Source organism: Peromyscus leucopus, chromosome 6, assembly GCF_004664715.2.
Source record: "Peromyscus leucopus breed LL Stock chromosome 6, UCI_PerLeu_2.1, whole genome shotgun sequence".
Classification (NCBI taxonomy): domain Eukaryota; kingdom Metazoa; phylum Chordata; class Mammalia; order Rodentia; family Cricetidae; genus Peromyscus; species Peromyscus leucopus.
The window spans coordinates 4,120,054-4,138,717 of record NC_051068.1 but is presented as its reverse complement, the minus strand read 5'-3'; the positions used below and the strand labels follow the sequence as shown (position 1 = coordinate 4,138,717).

Below are 18,664 nucleotides of genomic sequence, written 5' to 3'. Positions count from 1 at the left end.
ATAAAGGTAGGATGAGTATTTCCAATTATGCCAGTACTATGTATAGAATTTCCTAGAATCTGTAAATATTATTAAAATGTAAAAAAAAAATGAGTGCATTCAGGAAATAACATGCCAATATTGTTCCACATTTGACCCTTGGATGGTTACTCTTATTTAAACTCAGCATTATCTTGCATCTTTTTTTTTTATATTGAGGAGCAATGAGAACATTGTTTCAAAAATTATGGCTGTAATTACCTCTTTCCTCTGTCCAGAACATAATGAATGTCAGTGCCATTCAGAGGCTATTTGTATTATAATTCCATATATTAAATTTATGTATTGATGTATATCTTCTTGATTGCAGAGAGAATATTGCAATGAAGGAAGTATGCGCAGGACTTTGGGATTCATTTTTATTCTTCTAAGGAAGGAGCCTTTGATATAGCCTTGAAGTTGTTTGTAGTGCTCACATTACTTATGGAAATAAACTAAGGCTGAGAGAAATGGGACAGAATCTGGAGCAGTCATTCTTGTTCAGTGCACAGAGCCTTGGTTTTTGAGAAACTTTTCAGTGGGAAGCAGTATGGTGTTGGCATGAAAGTGTAGGCTGTGGACCCAGACACACCACAGTTTATATACAGTTCTGTCAATTATTTAAAGTATAATGTCAGACTGGTGGCAGAAACTCATTGGCTCTCATCTGTAAGAACAGGTAGAGAAAGCTCTTACTTCATAGACACAGGTGGAAAATGAATTTGGTGATGACGGATGTGAGACTAGAAGCCTGGAGCAGTAGTGCTGGGATGTGGGGACACCGTAGCTCTTTCCAGTCAAGGCTGTGCCTTCTAAGCACCAGCTAGCTAAGGGCGTGTATGAAAGGCTTCTGCCGAGTCCATCTTCACTGAACCTGTGTCAAAACAACACAAATAATCACTTCAAAAAATCATGCAAAATATTTAAGTGTAAAGATGATTTCAAATTTTGTATGCTCAATGTTAGATAGACCCTAAGATAGCATCTTCAAATGCTTTCTTCCTCCATGCAAACACTAACACTGTCTTCTATCCTGTGTAAATCCTCAACTCTTTTGACATATTGTCTCAATTGATTCTACTTGAAATCATGTTTCCTGAAATTCTGCTCCTTGGGAAACTTTAACTTTGATTTATTTTCTTCTAAGCCTGTGATCTGTTCATTTTATTTTTCTTTTAAATAAATCTCCTTGTATCTGTATATGGATATGGGAACATGTGCTGCTTTTGTGAGTCTGGATGTCAGAAAATAACCTTGGATGCTGGGCTTTGCTGATTATTTTCGAGCACCACAGACTAGCTGCCCATGAAGAACTGGGCTTTTCCTGTCTCCTCACCAAATGAAGACTGGAATCATAGATATTCACTACACCATTATAGTATGTTACTCACTTATTCTTTATCTGCTGACTACAAAGCGTCTTTATGTCTTATGTCTTACTATATCTCCCTTTCACTCCCCACAAACACATCAGTATACCCCCCTTCTAAGCACATCAGGAAATATGACTTGTTCCATTCAAATACCCCACAAATATCATGCTAAGTATGGAATTGTTTGCAAACTTAACATTTTTAAAAGCAAAATTATACACACAATTCTTTATGCAAAGGCATGTTTCTGGTAATTTAAGATTTAGAATTATAGCCTTTGGTCACAAAGAAAAGTGAAAAGTGAGGTTTTAGCTGGGCGGTGATGGCGCATGCCTTTAATCCCAGCACTCGGGATTCAGAGTCAGGTGGATCTCTGTGAGTTCGAGGCCAGCCTGGGCTACCAAGTGAGTTCCAGGAAAGGCGCAAAGCTACACAGAAAAACCCTGTCTCGAAAAACCAAAAAAAAAAAAAAAAAAAAAAAGAAAGAAAAAAAAAAGAAAAGAAAAGTGAGGTTTTAATTACAGATAATGGTCAAACACATCCTGTATTTGAATACCCATTTCCTCCTTGCAGGATGTATTTGTATGCCTTTTGTTTGTTAGATGATCTGAATTTTGGTCACGTTTGTGTTGAAAGATGTGGAAAACCACACTTAGACGGAGACATTCAATGATTTGCAAAAAGTTCACTGGCAAGTTTTAGCCACTTTAATGAGAAGATGGTCCCAGGTCTAGAAACATCACAGGCTAAGGCAACCACTGCAGAAAAAGGGTAATAAATTGGTTGGAATTAGAGAAAAACAATTCTATGATAGACCAGAAAAGATGGAGAAAGAATAGTCCAAGATGGTGAACATGTTGCTGTAGAAGAAACAGACAATACGAAGAGCTGTAAATGAGTTTTTCTGAACAAAAGAATGCATTAGAGACTAAAGAACAACAGGACTTGGATGTGTGATGCTGTACAAGCTCATTCCGGCTTTGACATATACACAGAATGAAAGTCAAAGGTAGCTGAGCTATGGCAGTGGAAGGAATTTGTAGAGAAATATCTGAATTTTCATATTAGATATAGGCTGGTATAGTACTCCAAACAGATGATGAGGTAAATTAGAGTAAAGAGAGGGCTAGATAAATGTTTTAATTACAGACTTCCTGGGGAGTTTGTTTGTTGGTTCAAATTGATAGTGCCTAAGGCTAATTATATTCAGTTCTGTCATTTGTTTGCATTTCATCATTTTTGGCTGTCTACAAGATCTTTCTGAAATATCAAATTGTGTATGTTTGTGTATGCATTGTGTGTATATATATTTGTGTGTATGTTTGTATGTATCTATATGTGTCTGTATGAGAGTATGAGTGTGTATGTGTTTGTGTTTGTATGTTTGTGTATGTATGTGTATATGTGTGCATATTTGTGATTGTGTGTGTATGTGCATGTTTATATGTATATGTGTGTGTATATTTGTTATGCCCAGCCTATCATCATGTATGTTTTTTCTCACCTTTTATTTTGAACAACAATATTTAAATATTGCAAAAAATATTAACAATTAGAACAATTAAAAAATCTCATTAAAATAATTTGCATCATATGTGGTCATTTAATTTGAGGTATACAATTTTCTTAAATTTTACAATGGGCTTTTCTAAATGAACAAATAAGATAGAGTACTTTCAATATTTTATTTAAAACTCTTTGTGAGGAAAACTATTAGGGACATCAATTATGATTTGTGGCATATTTGTCACAACAATACCCCACTATCCTAATACCAACTTGTCTTAGTTAAGGTTTCTATTGCTGTGATGAAACACCATGACCAAAAGCAACCTGGGGAGGAAAGGGGTTATTTTGCTCATAGTTCCATATATCAAAGCAGTGAGGGCAAGGACCTGCAGGCAGGCAGGAACCGATACAGAGGCAATGGAGGGATATTGCTTACTGAATTGCCCTTCATAGCTTGCTCAGTGTGCTTTCTTATAGAATGCAGGGCCACAAGCTCAGGGATGGCACCACCCACAATAGGGGAGGTCATCTTCTATCAACCATTATTAGGAAAAAGCTCTACAGGCATTGCTGCTGCCTGACCTTATGGAAGCATTTTCTTATTTGAGGTTCCCTCCTCTCAGATGACTTTCACTTATGTCAAGTTGACATGAAGTTTTCCAGCACAATTAACCTCCAGGTTCCTAAATCAGGATTTTCTTCACATTGTAAGAAAAACCACTGAAAAGAATACTAGTAATATATCGATAGGTCCAACAACACTGATTTGATAAAAACAAGATCAATATTCTGTCTTCCTGAATTCTAAACCTTGGTTAGAATAAAAATAAAAAAGAATCACTGGACAATTTTTAATTTGTTTCACTTGAACACTGAGATTTTAATACTATGCATAGTAACTTTTTAGGCAGGCCATAAAGGCATGTGTGATTTCTACCTGTGTCATATTGTTTTGATGATGCCATCATTATTTTTAAAACACTATAACATGTCCACCTTTCCTATTCTTTTCTAGGTAGTCATGTTTGTCAAAAAACATTGTAGTTTCCCAACCATAAACACACAACATATAAAAATAGAAAAGAATTTCAGTAGCGATTTTGTAGTCAAAACATCTCCTTTATGTTTGTATGTAAACTATAAATACTGTAAATATGAGAGGAATCTTTTTGCGGAGAAAACACTATTTGTGAGTATATAAAATGTCAAAAGGAATATAATTCTACTCATTTTAATTTACAAATACTCTGGGATGGATAATTAGATCAGTCAGATGAAGCCCAGAATCAACAGAAACCTTAAAGCAATTTAGGGCTTTGTGTGTCTTTAAAGAAAATCCAATGAACGTGCTTGGAAAAACAAAATCAATGAAGACTTTCTCTTTTATTTGTCACAGAGTCCAAGTTTTCTCTCTGAAGCCATTTTTACTAAACATGCAACAAAAATTGAAGAAGTCGATCCATCTTTCAAGCTCCATGAAGTTATTACTAAGGTAAAAATGCCTCTGTGAACTTACAGGTGGAATGAGAAAATGTTCTCTTATGTTGTTGCTGTTTGTGTGTTTGTTTGTTTTAGGGAGGTAAAGAAAAGAGAATAATCAATCAAGAGAATGATTTTCTTTTTTTTTTTTCAAAGATTTATTTATTTATTATGTATACAGTATTCTGTCTGCACATATCCCTGCAGGCCAGAAGGGAGCGCCAGATCTCATTACAGATGGTTGTGAGCCACCATGTGGTTGCTGGGGATTGAACTCAGGACCTTTGGAAGAGCGAGCAGTGCTCTTAACCTCTGAGCCATCTCTCCAGCCCAAGAGAATGATTTTCTAAGGAGAATAGATGATAACAAAAACAAAATCTTTCAAGATATAGCTTGTAACTGAGGATTTATGGGGAAAAAAAAAAACATCCTCAATAAAACAATTAGTTTTTGCCCTTAATCTGAAATTGTTTGTCTTTTATTTTAAATACATGGCTACTTAAGATGATCATAAAATAAAATAAGTTGTCTAACTTTTCTGTCCAAAGTTTTGTTTTAATATGTTTAGCTATTGAACTTTTAATTATTTAATTTGTGTGCATATGCATATGTGACATATGGGAATCTACATGCATCACTGTGTACTTGTGGAGGGTAAGTAGTAGCTTTCAGTTGTTTCTTGGGATCTGCCATGCCATCCTGGGTATGAAGCCCAGGTTGTCAGGCTTGGCCACAGATGCATCTGCCCACAGAGCCACCTTGCTGTCCTGTTTATTACACATTCTAGTTTCAGTAAAAGAAGGGCTTGCTCTATTAGTAAAGGATTGTATTTATAAGGCATGTTTCTACTGTGTATTTTCAGTCATAATTTTATTATTTGAAGAAAACTAAGTTTTCCAGTGTGGAGAAAATAAATTTATGGTTCCTGATATCAAATGGCATCCTATGAATTTTTACATTTACAAATTATTTATCTAACCTGTCAAAGCCTGCCTCTTCAGGATAGACTTTGCAGGATATATTGATATTTCAGTGCCATTAAAATAATCCATATTTATACATGCTACTAGAATAATTTAATCATCCTTAAATCTTAGGAAAATGTGACAGACTGTTTTTCTCCTTAAAAAGGGGAGGTGTGGTAAAATGAACCAACCTCAGCATGTGGCCATAGAATAAGCTCAGAATTCAGAGCCTGGGGGTCAGTATCTGCCTCTGATATTTAAGAACTACAATAATTTATTTGTGAACCTTTAAAAATCAGTGAAATTTGAATTACAATCTACATAAAATTCTTCCAATTTGAATTACAATCTACATAAAATTCTTCTAAGCTCATAATATTTATCATGTGTTCCTTAACAATCAACTCCAGTTACCTGAATTCGGTTTAGTACTTTCATCTTCTTATTGTATATTATTATTTATATATAACTAGAGAAAAGTTGCCACCAAGTTATTCCTCAGCATGTAAAATATTAGCTTTATTTTTAACACTTAGGGATTATATATATTCTACAAAAGCATATATATGAATATACAAATGGTGGTATGGGAATCTGAATGGATATTTAGATACATTTACACCTGTATATATAAAGGTATGAACGATATTCACTTAAAAGTCTGGGTACTTAGTCTGCACTTGTTTGTTATTTTTAAGAAAAGAATTAGAGGATTATAAAATGATGGAATAATTTTTTTCTATATTTCTTGTGCTCTGCTGATTAGAGGAATCAAGGAAATTTGTGAAAGGGCAGCTTGAGACTGTATTTAAATCAGACATACAATAAGATAGTATAGCTGGCGAAATCTCTAGAAACAGAAAATGCTTGGCCTTATCTTAGAGCATGAATGCATGCTGATTCTCAATAGCTAAGAGTTTTGCTACACATAAGAACTAGAACTTCTGAGAGCATGGGAAGAGATGGGTGAGTAAACAAGGGGCCACAAACACAGCCTGAGTACTTCCATATGTTCAGAAGTCCATGGGATACTGAGGCAAGATCATTAGAAAATGACTTACATCCCTTCCTTTGTGTCCTACATGTGTTTTCAAATACATTTGATGATAAACATCTATTTCATTAGACCCTTAAGGAATATTGGAAAGAATTCATTGCCTGAAAATAATCCTAAGCAAAAAAAGTGCAGAGGTTAGAGTTCTGTTAGTTTTCACAACTTTATATCCTCACCCAATGTAAATTATCATGCCCAAATCCCCAGAGTTCCTGTATTCACATTGCAAGCATCAAACAAGGGAAAAAAATTATACTTCTGGAGTTCATTCTTAATAATCAACAGCAGTAATGGGGAGTTGTGCAAGGAAACATATAGTATTATTTGACTTAATTTTAACATCCAGTTTTTTGATCATCATCAACAACAAAAATACTTCATAAATGTAGATGAGTTAACCACAATACATAGCTTGGAAATATAGAGAAAACATTTTGTTCTATTATCCTAGCCAATCTTAATATTTTATCATTGAATTTTGTTTTATTATTATCACAGAAAGTAATAGACTCATGCTATCCATACTCACTAGGAATCTAAGACCAAAAGGAATGATGTTAGCATTTTCTCAACAAATTTGATATATAAGTGATCAAGCATATCTTAACATTAAAACTTAAAGATCTAGTTTCTTTTTTTTTTTCTGTTTGGGACAACTTTAAAGTTTTTCTTTTGTCACAAAACAAGAATGTACCTATACAAAAGCTAAAAATAGACCATCTTTAAAAACAAAAAGCATTGATTCACAAAAGACTATAAATAGAACATATAACTAGCTGACCCAAAACTAATAGGATTTGTTAAAATCAGTCATATCTAATAGCACATCTGAAGTATTCTCATATAAAATATCATCTGAAGAAAAGAATTTATCAATGTCTAAAAAAAGTGGGTTTTTTCATAGACAATCTGACAAGTTACCAGAAAAAGTGTTTCCTGAGACATAAGAAAATGCAACATTATTCATCTTGAACCCTTCTCCTCCAAGACTTTCCACTCATTAAAGTAGCTGGGGATCTGAAACTGAGAAAATAAATTTGAGTACAGATTGTGAAACTTAATACTTTTTTTCCTTTTGTTCTTGTCCTTTTTTTGTTTTGTTTGTTTTTGTTTTTGCATCATCGGAGAGTTTTATTGAACTCACAATCATCTTTGCCAGCTCAGATTTGAGAGTCACTTCTGTATAGGAGCTTTTATGTCTTCAACCCTGTGCATGTAGATGTCTACACAGGCAAACAATGTCCTCCCCATTCCATCTTCCTACCGGCAAAGGAACTAGTCTTGATACGGATTTTCTCTCTCTCTTTTTTTTTAATTAATATTCAGAGCTCTTGATGCAACATTCTGAAGCAAGTTGCTCAGGACCTGCTGTGTCCAAGAGACTGATAAAGGAAAGCTCTATTTATTCCTTGTGATTTGATGTACTTATGAAAAACTTAACACACAATAACAGAAGTTGGTCGTTAGTAAATCACATCCTAGTCTTCCCCACTTCGAGAAGCAGGCATCATCTAAAGTATTCTGGCTCTTGTAGCTTTAACACTGTAACATCAGTGATGTCCAGGGTCAGTTTTAAAGACCACCAAATTTCTTTTCTTAGTTTACCTGTTTGCTACTGTCTCTTGGTCCCACGTTTATCTGAATGATTACCTTCTACCATTCTCTGCTATTACTCCCTGGGGTGCTGTCCACTGTCTCCGTGTTTTGTGGGCTGATTGGAAGAGGAAGCTTGGGAAGGATGTGCCACTGTTGGGAGGTTGTGAGTCACCGGGATGCCTTCAGGGATAATCCCTTCCATAGCAGCAGGAAGCCCTCCTGGAGCCACACCAAGGAGGCCTTAGTGGATGCCTGTATATGTCACCATTGAGCTCAGGATGAATTGCTTGTTGGTCGATGACTGACCAAAGATCTGAAGTAATGAAGAATGCTTTGTTGACACTGTTTCTCAAGCTTTTCGGGATGCGACTGTGATAGCTCAGTGGATCTCAGTGGCAGCTGTTTGCCTCATCTCCAGTGATGCTTGTTCACTGTACCAGGCTGTGTGCGGCATGCAGATGTGATTTGGTGCATCTTTCAATGCCTCCCCCCCCCCCGCCCGAGCAAAGCTAAAGGGCTCAGACTGGTGCACATTGAGGACTGTTTCTCGTGTTCTTCCTTCTGTGAGGGCCCGAGCTAAGGCTTTCTCATCCACCAGACCACCTAGGGCAGCATTCACAAGCAATGCTCCTTGCCTCATCTGCTTGATAGTGAAGTCGTTGATGAGGTGGTAGTTATGCTCATTCAGATTGCAGTGCAAGGAGACATGCTTGCTCTGATACAGTAAGTCCTGCAGGGTGCAGACCCTTTGAACACCCGGAGACTGAAGACTATTTACCTGTGTTTTCTGAATTGTAACTGTATGAAAGAGCCAAAGGAATAGCATCTCTCTATTGTCTTTTTGTGTATTTAGTAATCATTTATAGCTTATAGACATGAAAAAGTAAAGCTAAGCTAATTAAGCAAATGCTGGTAATGTGTTCAATATATGTACATTGAGCATAAATTGTAATTTTTGATGAATGGCTGTTGTCAGAATATTGTATCAGTAAGTGGTTTGATCACTGTGTGTCATTGACTAAAATTCCACATAGGACTGTGACAGTGTAAAAATAACACGCATCTGAATTAAGAAACAGAATATATACATATTATTATTTACTAACTGTGAAAAAAGCGATACTTAAATACAAGAGATGATATATAAATTGCAAAGCATAACTTGTATTGGTTTCAAATATTGTTGTTTAGCACAAATAGTCAATGATGAAACATTAGCCAACATTGAAGTATTTTCAAGACACTGAATGTAGCTGCAATTTTCCAGGTTCATGTCTTAAATTCTTCCAGTCAGAGCTGGTTTTCACACAACACTGGTGTGGTAATATCTATAAAGCAGCTGATTACCATCTCCCAGCAAGTACCTATTTGCATTTTAGACCTTTGCTACAGAACACAAATGTACTTTTATATCAACATAAATATTCTACATACTTAAAAGTTAACTATTTGTAGTTGGTGCTTTTCTGCTTTTAACCACTCTTTTAAAATAAACTGGCTATCTCCATACATGTTATGTGAATTGAGTCTTTGAAAGCAAGTTTTCAATTTTGTCCTCTAAAACTTTTTTTCTCTGTTTGAATGGTTTTTGGCATTTTTCTTTTTGATATAAAGCACAGGACCTAAGAAAGTAATGAATGAGACTCAGTATTGATGCCAAAAGGAGTAATCCATCATGGCTTCAACTGTCAGGTGCACTGTGTGACATTGCTGAAGGGTGGTACATGCTGCAATGGCTGGTGAGGAGGCTTTTCCTACTCTCTACTAAAGTCATCTTACAAATAGCATTTTAGCTATTATAAAATCCAAATTAATTCCTTCAAAGCCTAAAAGATGAATAAATATAAGTATTTTAAATAAGCTTCTCTCTCTTCCTACACTTAGGAATATTCTTGTTCTGTTTCTAAATCTTCAATAATTATCTCACAAATTGTTACCAACTACCTAGGCATTCCTGTTAGTTGACAATAGTTGGTCCATCTGGAAATCATTTTACTGTGACATAGCAAAGAAAAGAGGTAATGATATGGGTAAAGTGTGGTAGAAACAAAAGCAGAGGAGGAAAGACCCATCTTGGAATGGTTTATGCATTGCACGTTCACAGTGCAAAGGGAAGAGAAGAGAGCAAGGCATTTGCAGAGTCACTCACCAGGAAGTGGATATTCAAAGAATGGAAGGTAGTCAACCCTCATATGCTAAGATTTTTTTGAAGGTTATTTAGATTAGATGTTGGTGACAATGTGTGAAAAGCAATGATACATATTTGTAAGGAAAAATGCCAAATTTGAGAAACTACCTTTAAAATAAACATCAACAAGGCCAGCCTGTTCTACAAAGCGAGTTCTAGGATAGCCAGGGCTGTTACACAGAGAAACTGTCTAAAAAAAAGACTATCAAGCTTTAGGACATGAGACTAAATAGAGTCAAGATAGTGGGTATTCTACTAGTTCTGCCTTAGCAAAGTGATACTAGAGATCGATAATGAGTAAAATCCCCTTATATATGCCACAAAATGGCCAGAAGAACAAATTCAGCTTCTGAGCTTACCCAGGAATATCATGTAATTGGTTTCTCATTTAAGAAAACTATCTTATAAAAAACCAGCATAGGCTTTTAATTGAAATAGAGTTATATCACCTTTTCCCTTTCTTTCCTCCCTCCAATTCTCCCCACCCCCACTGTGTTGATCTCAATTCAGAGCCTCTTTTTCTTTGATTACTATTGTTGACTCTCTCTCTCTCTCTCTCTCTCTCTCTCTCTCTCTTCTCTCTCTCTCTCTCTCTCTCTCTCTGTGTGTGTGTGTGTGTGTGTGTGTGTGTACCTTCCCGGTAGCTTTTGGCATTCATGTATCTATGCATTCAGCGCTGACCACTCTATATAGTATAACCAGTAAAGGGACTCACTCCTTCAAGAGGCTAATTCTCTATATCCCAGCCATTATTAGTTGCCAGGTATTTCTTTGTCTAGGAATGGGACCTGCGAAGTTTTCCCAATCCACTTTAATATGACCATTGATATAGCCACTGTTCCGGTCTTGTTTGTAAAACTATGTCCAGGAAAGACTGTTTCCCCACAACCTCCCTGACATTCTGGCGTCTATAATCTTTTTCCCTCTCATGTAAGATGTTTCCCGAGTCACAGAAGCAGGGGCTATGATGTAGATGTGTCCATTGCGGCTGGGCTCCTCCAGTGCATTGATCTCTGCATTGTATCCAGTTGTAGTTTTCTGTCATGGTCACCATTTGCTGTAAAGAGAGGCTTCTTTGATGAAGGATGGTAGCAACATGGAATTAAGCTGGTCTAGCAAAGTGGTGATGGCAACAGATTATTTTCTAGTATGCGTGATGTCACTAGCCCCAGGAAACTGGCTAGGTTCTTGGTATGGACAATGATTTTCCTCCTGTAGAGTAGACCTTAAGTCCAAGTGACAGCTGTTCCTTACCATTGGCGTGTGAGTGCCGGTATTGCACCTTTATGCCTACCTTGCCCTTCTGGTCATTGCTGTGATTCATAGATGTCACAGCTGGTAAGACTACTTAATTGCTCCCCTTCCATGGCAGCCTGTATAGTACTTTCTGGTACTCTGGAGGTCAGAGGGCTGGAAAAAGGCTTTTGAGTGAGATCTAACTCCTAAGTACGGAGAGTCTTCAACAATAGTGGCTCACCTTTGACCCCTAAGTAGCAAACCAAGGGGTGTAGTGATAATCTATACTATTTTTAGAGTCACTTGACTACCCTAACCATTCAAAAGATTTGCTTTACCTAGAACTGGGATTTCTATTAATTTATAGTTTTTGTGGGGAGTTTTTCAACCCAAGTGGCTTAATTATTACAGGATATACAATATTATTATTGGATATCTAATATTATTACAAGATGTCTAATATTGTTATAGCCTATCTAATATTAATAAAGAATATCTAATATTATTATATAACATCTAATATTACTTTAGGATATCTAATATTATTGCAGAATATATAATATGATAAGAAAAGGATCTTCAGAAATAGTGTTCTTGAAATTAGTTTTCTTTTTTCTGTACCTATAATAATATCTAAATATTATCTTTTGTTAAAACATTTGGATGATACAAAATCACACAAAATTAGCTAAAACACTGTGATATTTCTCCTTACTGTACATGTGGAAAAAATGTCTCAGTGAGATTAAATTTTAGGATAAGGTAATGTTTGGATAAAATTTACAAATCAAGGTGAATAATTCTTATAATTTACATTAATTAAATACATAGATATATAATTCATAGATATACCTTTCAATTTAATTTCTAGTAATATGATAAAGTTAGTAGCAATTTCAAGAATGATTGAAAAAAACATTGGATCAACTTTAATTTTTAACCATTTCAAGTTGATGCTAATTCTATATGGCTATCATTATCTTTTTGAATGAAATAATTAACACTATGTTTATTAACATCTTAAGATACTATATTAAATACAGGATCTTGAAATGTAAATCTGTTTTAAGAGATCTAATTTTGGTGATGGTCTTTTGAAGATGGTCTAGCTGAATAATCCAGACTGGCCTGTAGTTGGCAATTCTTCTTCCTCAGCCTCTGATTTCTGGAATTACAGCTTTATGTTATCATGGGTGACTTAATTGTTTGTTTAATTTTTGTTTGTTATTTTAGGTTTCAAAAGCTAATTTCCCTCTTGAAGCTAGCAAAGTTTTGGGGAATGTCTTACAATCAACATAAGCTGGGCGGTGGTGGTGCACGCCTTTAATCCAGCACTCAGGAGGCAGAGGCAGGTGGATCTCTGTGACTTCGAGTCCAACTTGGCCTACAGAGCTAGTTTCAGTACAGCCAGGGCTGTTACATAAAGAAATTGTGTCTTGAAAAATCAAAGAAAACAAACAAACAAACAAACAAACAAAAAACCATAAAACTTGACTGTCATTCTAACCTGAATGAGCAAACAGCAGCATTTTCACACAGTGCTCTGCTGCTGGTGATGAATTGTTTGGATAAAATATAAGAAGTATTCTTTCTAGAAAATCAAATGTAAGAGTATTTATACTCCAATATATATTTTTGCCCCCATTTACACTTCCATGTATATATTTGAAGTCATTCTAAATCTATAGATTAAAAGTTTTTATATAAAGATAATTTTTCCTTGTTGTATGAACTTAGTAATACCAGATATAAAATGTCTCTGTGAAGAGCTGCATTCCAGGTCTTCATGACATGCACTAAAATAGATAATAACCCAGGGAAGTATTTTCAATGGAGAAATTGCATATTGTAAAGAACGCTATGGGTTTGAGCTACTCAAGGGAGATGGTAGTATATTAAAATAACTTTTTATGCTTTGAGAACAAAATATTATAGGTATGTTTTCTTCACAAATATATAATTAAACTCAATGTCTTCCTTTACTGAAATTGGAGATTGCATTGCGGCTATGATTTTTTTTATGTAGAGAGGTTTAGTTTATTGTTTTTCATTATACTGTAAAATCGTTATAGTTTCTAAAGGAATGCCTTAGATGATCAATTTTTCTTGTTTTGGTTTATTATCTAAAAGGTGATTATTATATGAAATAAATCAACACTTAATCTACTTTATTAAAAAAGTTATTATCAATGTAGATATTGTGAGTAATGCTACTGTGTGTTATGTTATTACTGCATTATAAGATATGAAAGTAGAAAGGCTGTTACCATCTGAGTGCATATTTCACTCAGTTATAAATATGACTGAATGTTTCAGATCTTTTAATGCTGTTTTTTTCTTAGCAGAACCTGAGTTTGCTTCCTACCACTCACATTATACATCTCATAACCACCTATAACTTCATTTCAAGGGGATTTTTCATCTACTGACCCACATGTGCCCTCGCATGTGTAAATGAATATATACATATAAATGTTAAAATTAAAAAAAAACTTTAAATGAACAAGAAGAAAAATACTGATTTTAACCTGTGTTTGTAGCAAAATATTGACATATGTGCAATGTAAATCACAGAAGGAAGCTATATGATGACAAAATATATATATATGTGACAATTAATAATGTGACAACTTTGGAGCACAATAAATATATTACAGGAAGTTTTTACATCTAGCTCGGGAAGCAGCAACCCATTAAGTATAGTAACATTTTTGGTGATAATTTTGTTTTGTGTAATATATATATATATATATATATATATATATATATATGTTTCTTATTTTGAGAATCTACCAAGAAACTGAAAGGGAATTTCTATTTTGTGTTCCACATTTCTCATTTAATCTGAAGAGGATTTTATGTGTTTTCACACCAGTCTTGGACAATGTCGTTCTCAAAGTCGCCTGGAAGTCTGCTGACAGAGAGCACAGTAACCAGTGCATAAAAGATGGACTCGAGGGGGTGAGGTCAAATGCTTTCCAAAAAGTGCTGTGGAAGCAAACTTATACAATAAAGAGATTTAATAGCTCCAGGCACTATCTACTTATTAAGAAAAAAATCTAATATAATGCAACATATCAGGATGACCTGTGCAGCCCCTTGGAATCTGTAATAATAGACTTTAATCTTAGCAGTTCAGTGTCCTGAAAGCGGGTCCCATTGTCCCATAGGCGAGTGAAGTGCCGGCTGGCCATATGTGCACATGTGCACACACAGAAGCTCGTGTAATAAGAACTAATCAGTGGCACAGACATGCATTGTCACCTCCTCCAGATTTACTCCTACAAACCCCACTCCCTCTGCCACTAGGGACTCTAAATTTCATACAGATGTTTTGGTTTGTTGTTTTGTTTTGTGAACTGAACCTTATTTCTGTATATTTTATGGGATCTTGGAATTCTGTAGAAACTACTCAGATTGTAGATTTTTGTTAGCATGGAATATGATCATCATTTCAACGTTGTATTTTATGAATTAGTGTCATCGGTATTTTAGAACGAACTATATTATATGGTAGTACAGGCCATTTTTAGAATTGACCAATATATAATTTGAAGAAATCAACCAAAAGTGTGATTCAATATATTATCACAGACAATCAATATGTAGTTTGGGCCAGTTGGGGTTTATTTACAAATATATCCATTTCCTTTTAGAAAATTAAGCTGTAGGACTTCACTAATTGAAACTCTATTGGCCTTACATCACTTAATAGAGATTAATATAGTAAAGTTTCTCCCTTTGAAAATAAGCTATTGTTGAGTAATCATAGCTATACACCAAAAAATTACAACCAATACCTATACACAATCTTGTTCAATGAAATAAAAGAGTTCTATAAAGGTATATAAGTGATAAATCTAGAATAGACATATTTTATTGTTTCAAGTACAGCTTTGGATTTGTTACCTATTATAATTTTATTTCTGTCTTTCTCTATATTGACTGTTGACAAGTTTAATTCCTCTATAGGGAAAGGTGCTTTTGTATATATTAAAGTCTTTTCTGTCATGCTATGCTATGCTATACTATATCAGTGATACATTAACCAAGAGAAGGATTCTTTTGAGATATCTTTCCCCAAAAAGAGAGATTTGAGTTCTTGGAATCAAGAGATAGTACAACAATTAAATACTTGTGGTATGAATATAAGGGCTCACTTAATGCTCCATGAGAATGGAACCCAATCCTAACTCACACTGAGGAGGTGCATATGGGATACACAGAGAGACCAGAAAGTGAGACTAGTTGTTTAGGTGAGCTCTGTGTTTGGTTGAGAGACCCTGCTTCAGAAAAAGAAAGGTGAAGAGCAATGAGGGAAGTAGGCTTGTACTGGCTAGGGCATCCACATGCACGCACACATGGGAGTCCATTCAATGTCAACACACAGATATATATATATATATACACACACACATACATACATGTCTTCTATCACACAGACATATAAAAGAAGAATGCTGATTTCTAGAAAACCATGGCAAAACTGGCATCCATAGTAGTCATTTGAATGGACTTCATGCTCTATTTTGTGGTAACAAAGGGATTAAGTATGCTGGTTGATTTAGGTTGTACATAGATAGTTACTGTAGAAAGAGATTTAGGTCACCCTATGTAATTTTGCTTAGAAATGGGGGCCGGGGTGTTGGAGTCATCTGATTCCAAACATGTGGCTACTGAAAAGTAACATGAGTTACAGGGCAGCTGTAGGGTTTCAAAAAACTGCTATTTATGACAAATGTCCACAAGGTATAAGAACCAGTGCATTAGAAAATGCTGAACCAGTGCTGAGTAATGCAGCCAATTCTGATATCAGATTGTCATATACTTTGGATTGTCCCTGGAATGGATTAGTAGGTGAATTTTTAAAAGAAGAAAATCATTCATAAAGTAAGCTGGAAAAACTGTATTTTTAAAAGATCTTCTCTGTTCATTATGGAGACTGGTGTAGATTTCAGAAGAATTAAAAAAACAGTTCCGTGTATTTTCAAGCAACTGTCTTTACCAGTCCTTTGGTAGATCCCATCTAAGCATAATTATCATATTCACCACAAACTCAAAATCATTTTCAATACATCAGTTTCTATCTATTTTATGAGCTACATATGTATATGCACACACACAAAAATGAATGTGCATACTCATGCATACACACATAAATTTAGATCCCACATATATAACAAATGGGATATTTTTCATTCTAAGTCTTCTAATTTTTTTTTGTTTTTTTTTTTTGTTTTTGTTTTTCGAGACAGGGTTTCTCTGTGTAGCTTTGCACCTTTCCTGGAGCTCACTTGGTAGCCCAGGCTGGCTTCGAACTCACAGAGATCCGCCTGCCTCTGCCTCCCGAGTGCTGGGATTAAAGGCATGCGCCACCAAACGCCCGGCAAGTCTTCTAATTTTATTAATTATAATGTTTTCCAGCTACATCCATTTTCTTGCAAATTTTATAATTTTATTCTTCTTTATATCTGAAGAAAATTCCATTGCATATATGGATTACATTTTCCTTATTTATTCATCTGTTGATATACACTGAGGTCTTGTATCTTGTCTACTGTGAATAGCACAATAATATACAAGGGTAAGCAAGTTTCTCTGTTATACAACAGCATACTTAATTATTTATTTCAATAAATTTCCCAAGGACTTTAGGTGAAAATGCTGTCTTATAGATAAAATAGTAATTCACTAAAATTTATTAATATTTTTCAATACTGATCAGCATTTAACTAATAACCCATGATTGTCAATGAAATAAGATTGGCATAGAGATGTTAAATAAAACACAACATACCATAAATAACCTCTCATTTGTGTCAGTCTTTATTCACGCTCCAGTTTGCTTTCTCATGCCCCAGTTTGAGAGATGTTTATATGTGATGTATGGCGTAACTCTCAGTGATGGGACAACTTCACAAAAGTTTCAAATTCTTGGTTAAGCTGTACTTTATAAGAACTTGCATGTGTTTGCCAGCTTTCTGTAACATTGAAAAAAGTATATCTGAAATACCTACATACTACATCATCCACAGAAATTTCAGCAACCATAAAAGCTCTGCATACAAAGCTTTGCACGTGTAGCCATATAAAGTAATTCTTAATGACATTACATATACTAGTACTAAAAGAAACCTGTTTGCCTTTGAGATACAGACTAAAGGCTGGGACTATAGCTCAGTGACAGTGTTTGCCTCACATGCATGAGACCCTCAGTTTCAGAACCTAATTTCCACAAGGAATGCCCTTTACTACAGTGGTATGAAAAACATCACTATCCTGTCCACAAAAACTAAGCTGTCAAAAACTCCAGTCCCTGCCTCCACTTGGTCCCTTAGCCTCTGTTCTCAAGGCATACTACAGGTACTCAGAGTCCTGTAGGATAAGAAGCCCAGAAAGCGAAAGAGGAGAGAATCATTGCATAGATTGCCAAAATAGAGGCCAGCACAGTATCAGGAGGGATTTCTGAACCGCTTCTTTCAAGGATAGGAGTAAAGATCTCAAATAGAACCCAGATAAGAGACAGTCAATGAAGGAAACACTTGATACTGCCGACTTCTGCCAGATGTGACTGATTTCAGCTGCTACACAGGACAGGACAATTCGACAAGATAAAAAAGGAGGATCAGCTCTGGGCCTTCTGTCATAAGGCTTGGAAATGTCCCACAAAATAAAACAAAAACAAAAACAAAAAAAACTCCTAAAAACAAACAAAAGCCAAAACAATAACAACAAATCAACAAATCAAAAGAAACCTACAAACAGTATAAAACATCTTTTGAAAAACTTTAATGAACACAAGTATCCAGGCACACACATATTTAGTTCTGATAATAGCTCTTACCATTGTCCATTGTTTACACTTCACAATGTGGAAAACCTTCCCTTTGATCCCCAGCATCAAGGAACAAAAAGTCCAAGCACACATCACTATTAGCAATGTGCTGGAGCTTTATAGCAAATTGTGATTGTTCTAATACATATTTTTGACCTAAAGGCTCACAGTTTCTAGAATGAGATTTTCCATCTGTCCTATTAATAACCAGAGTCTCTCTCAGTGGATCTCATCAGCAAGCATTCTGTGCCTCACTCAGAAGCATTACAAAGTGCTGTGTTTTCTTTCATGCACATGGAGGTGTGAGTCACATTAAGTAATAAGTGTCATGACCTGTGTTAGCCTCTCTTGCAAAGGGTTAGACCTATTGACTTCCTGTGTCATCTGCACAAACTGGCTTTGGCTTGCAGC

General features: G+C 35.3%; 1 protein-coding gene and 1 pseudogene across 3 annotated transcripts in view; one reads left to right on the top strand and one right to left on the bottom strand.

The window, feature by feature from the left end:
- The window catches only part of Naaladl2 (N-acetylated alpha-linked acidic dipeptidase like 2), a 1,293,636-nt gene that overhangs the window by 1,102,194 nt on the left and 172,778 nt on the right, over nt 1-18,664 (top strand). For all 3 annotated transcript variants that reach the window (XM_037207283.1, XM_037207282.1, XM_028875806.2), the window contains one exon: nt 4,297-4,392. In XM_037207283.1, coding sequence (XP_037063178.1) covers nt 4,297-4,392 — 96 coding nt within the window. The remainder of the gene's footprint in view (nt 1-4,296; nt 4,393-18,664) is intronic.
- On the bottom strand, nt 7,422-8,820 carry LOC114697546 (annotated as a pseudogene).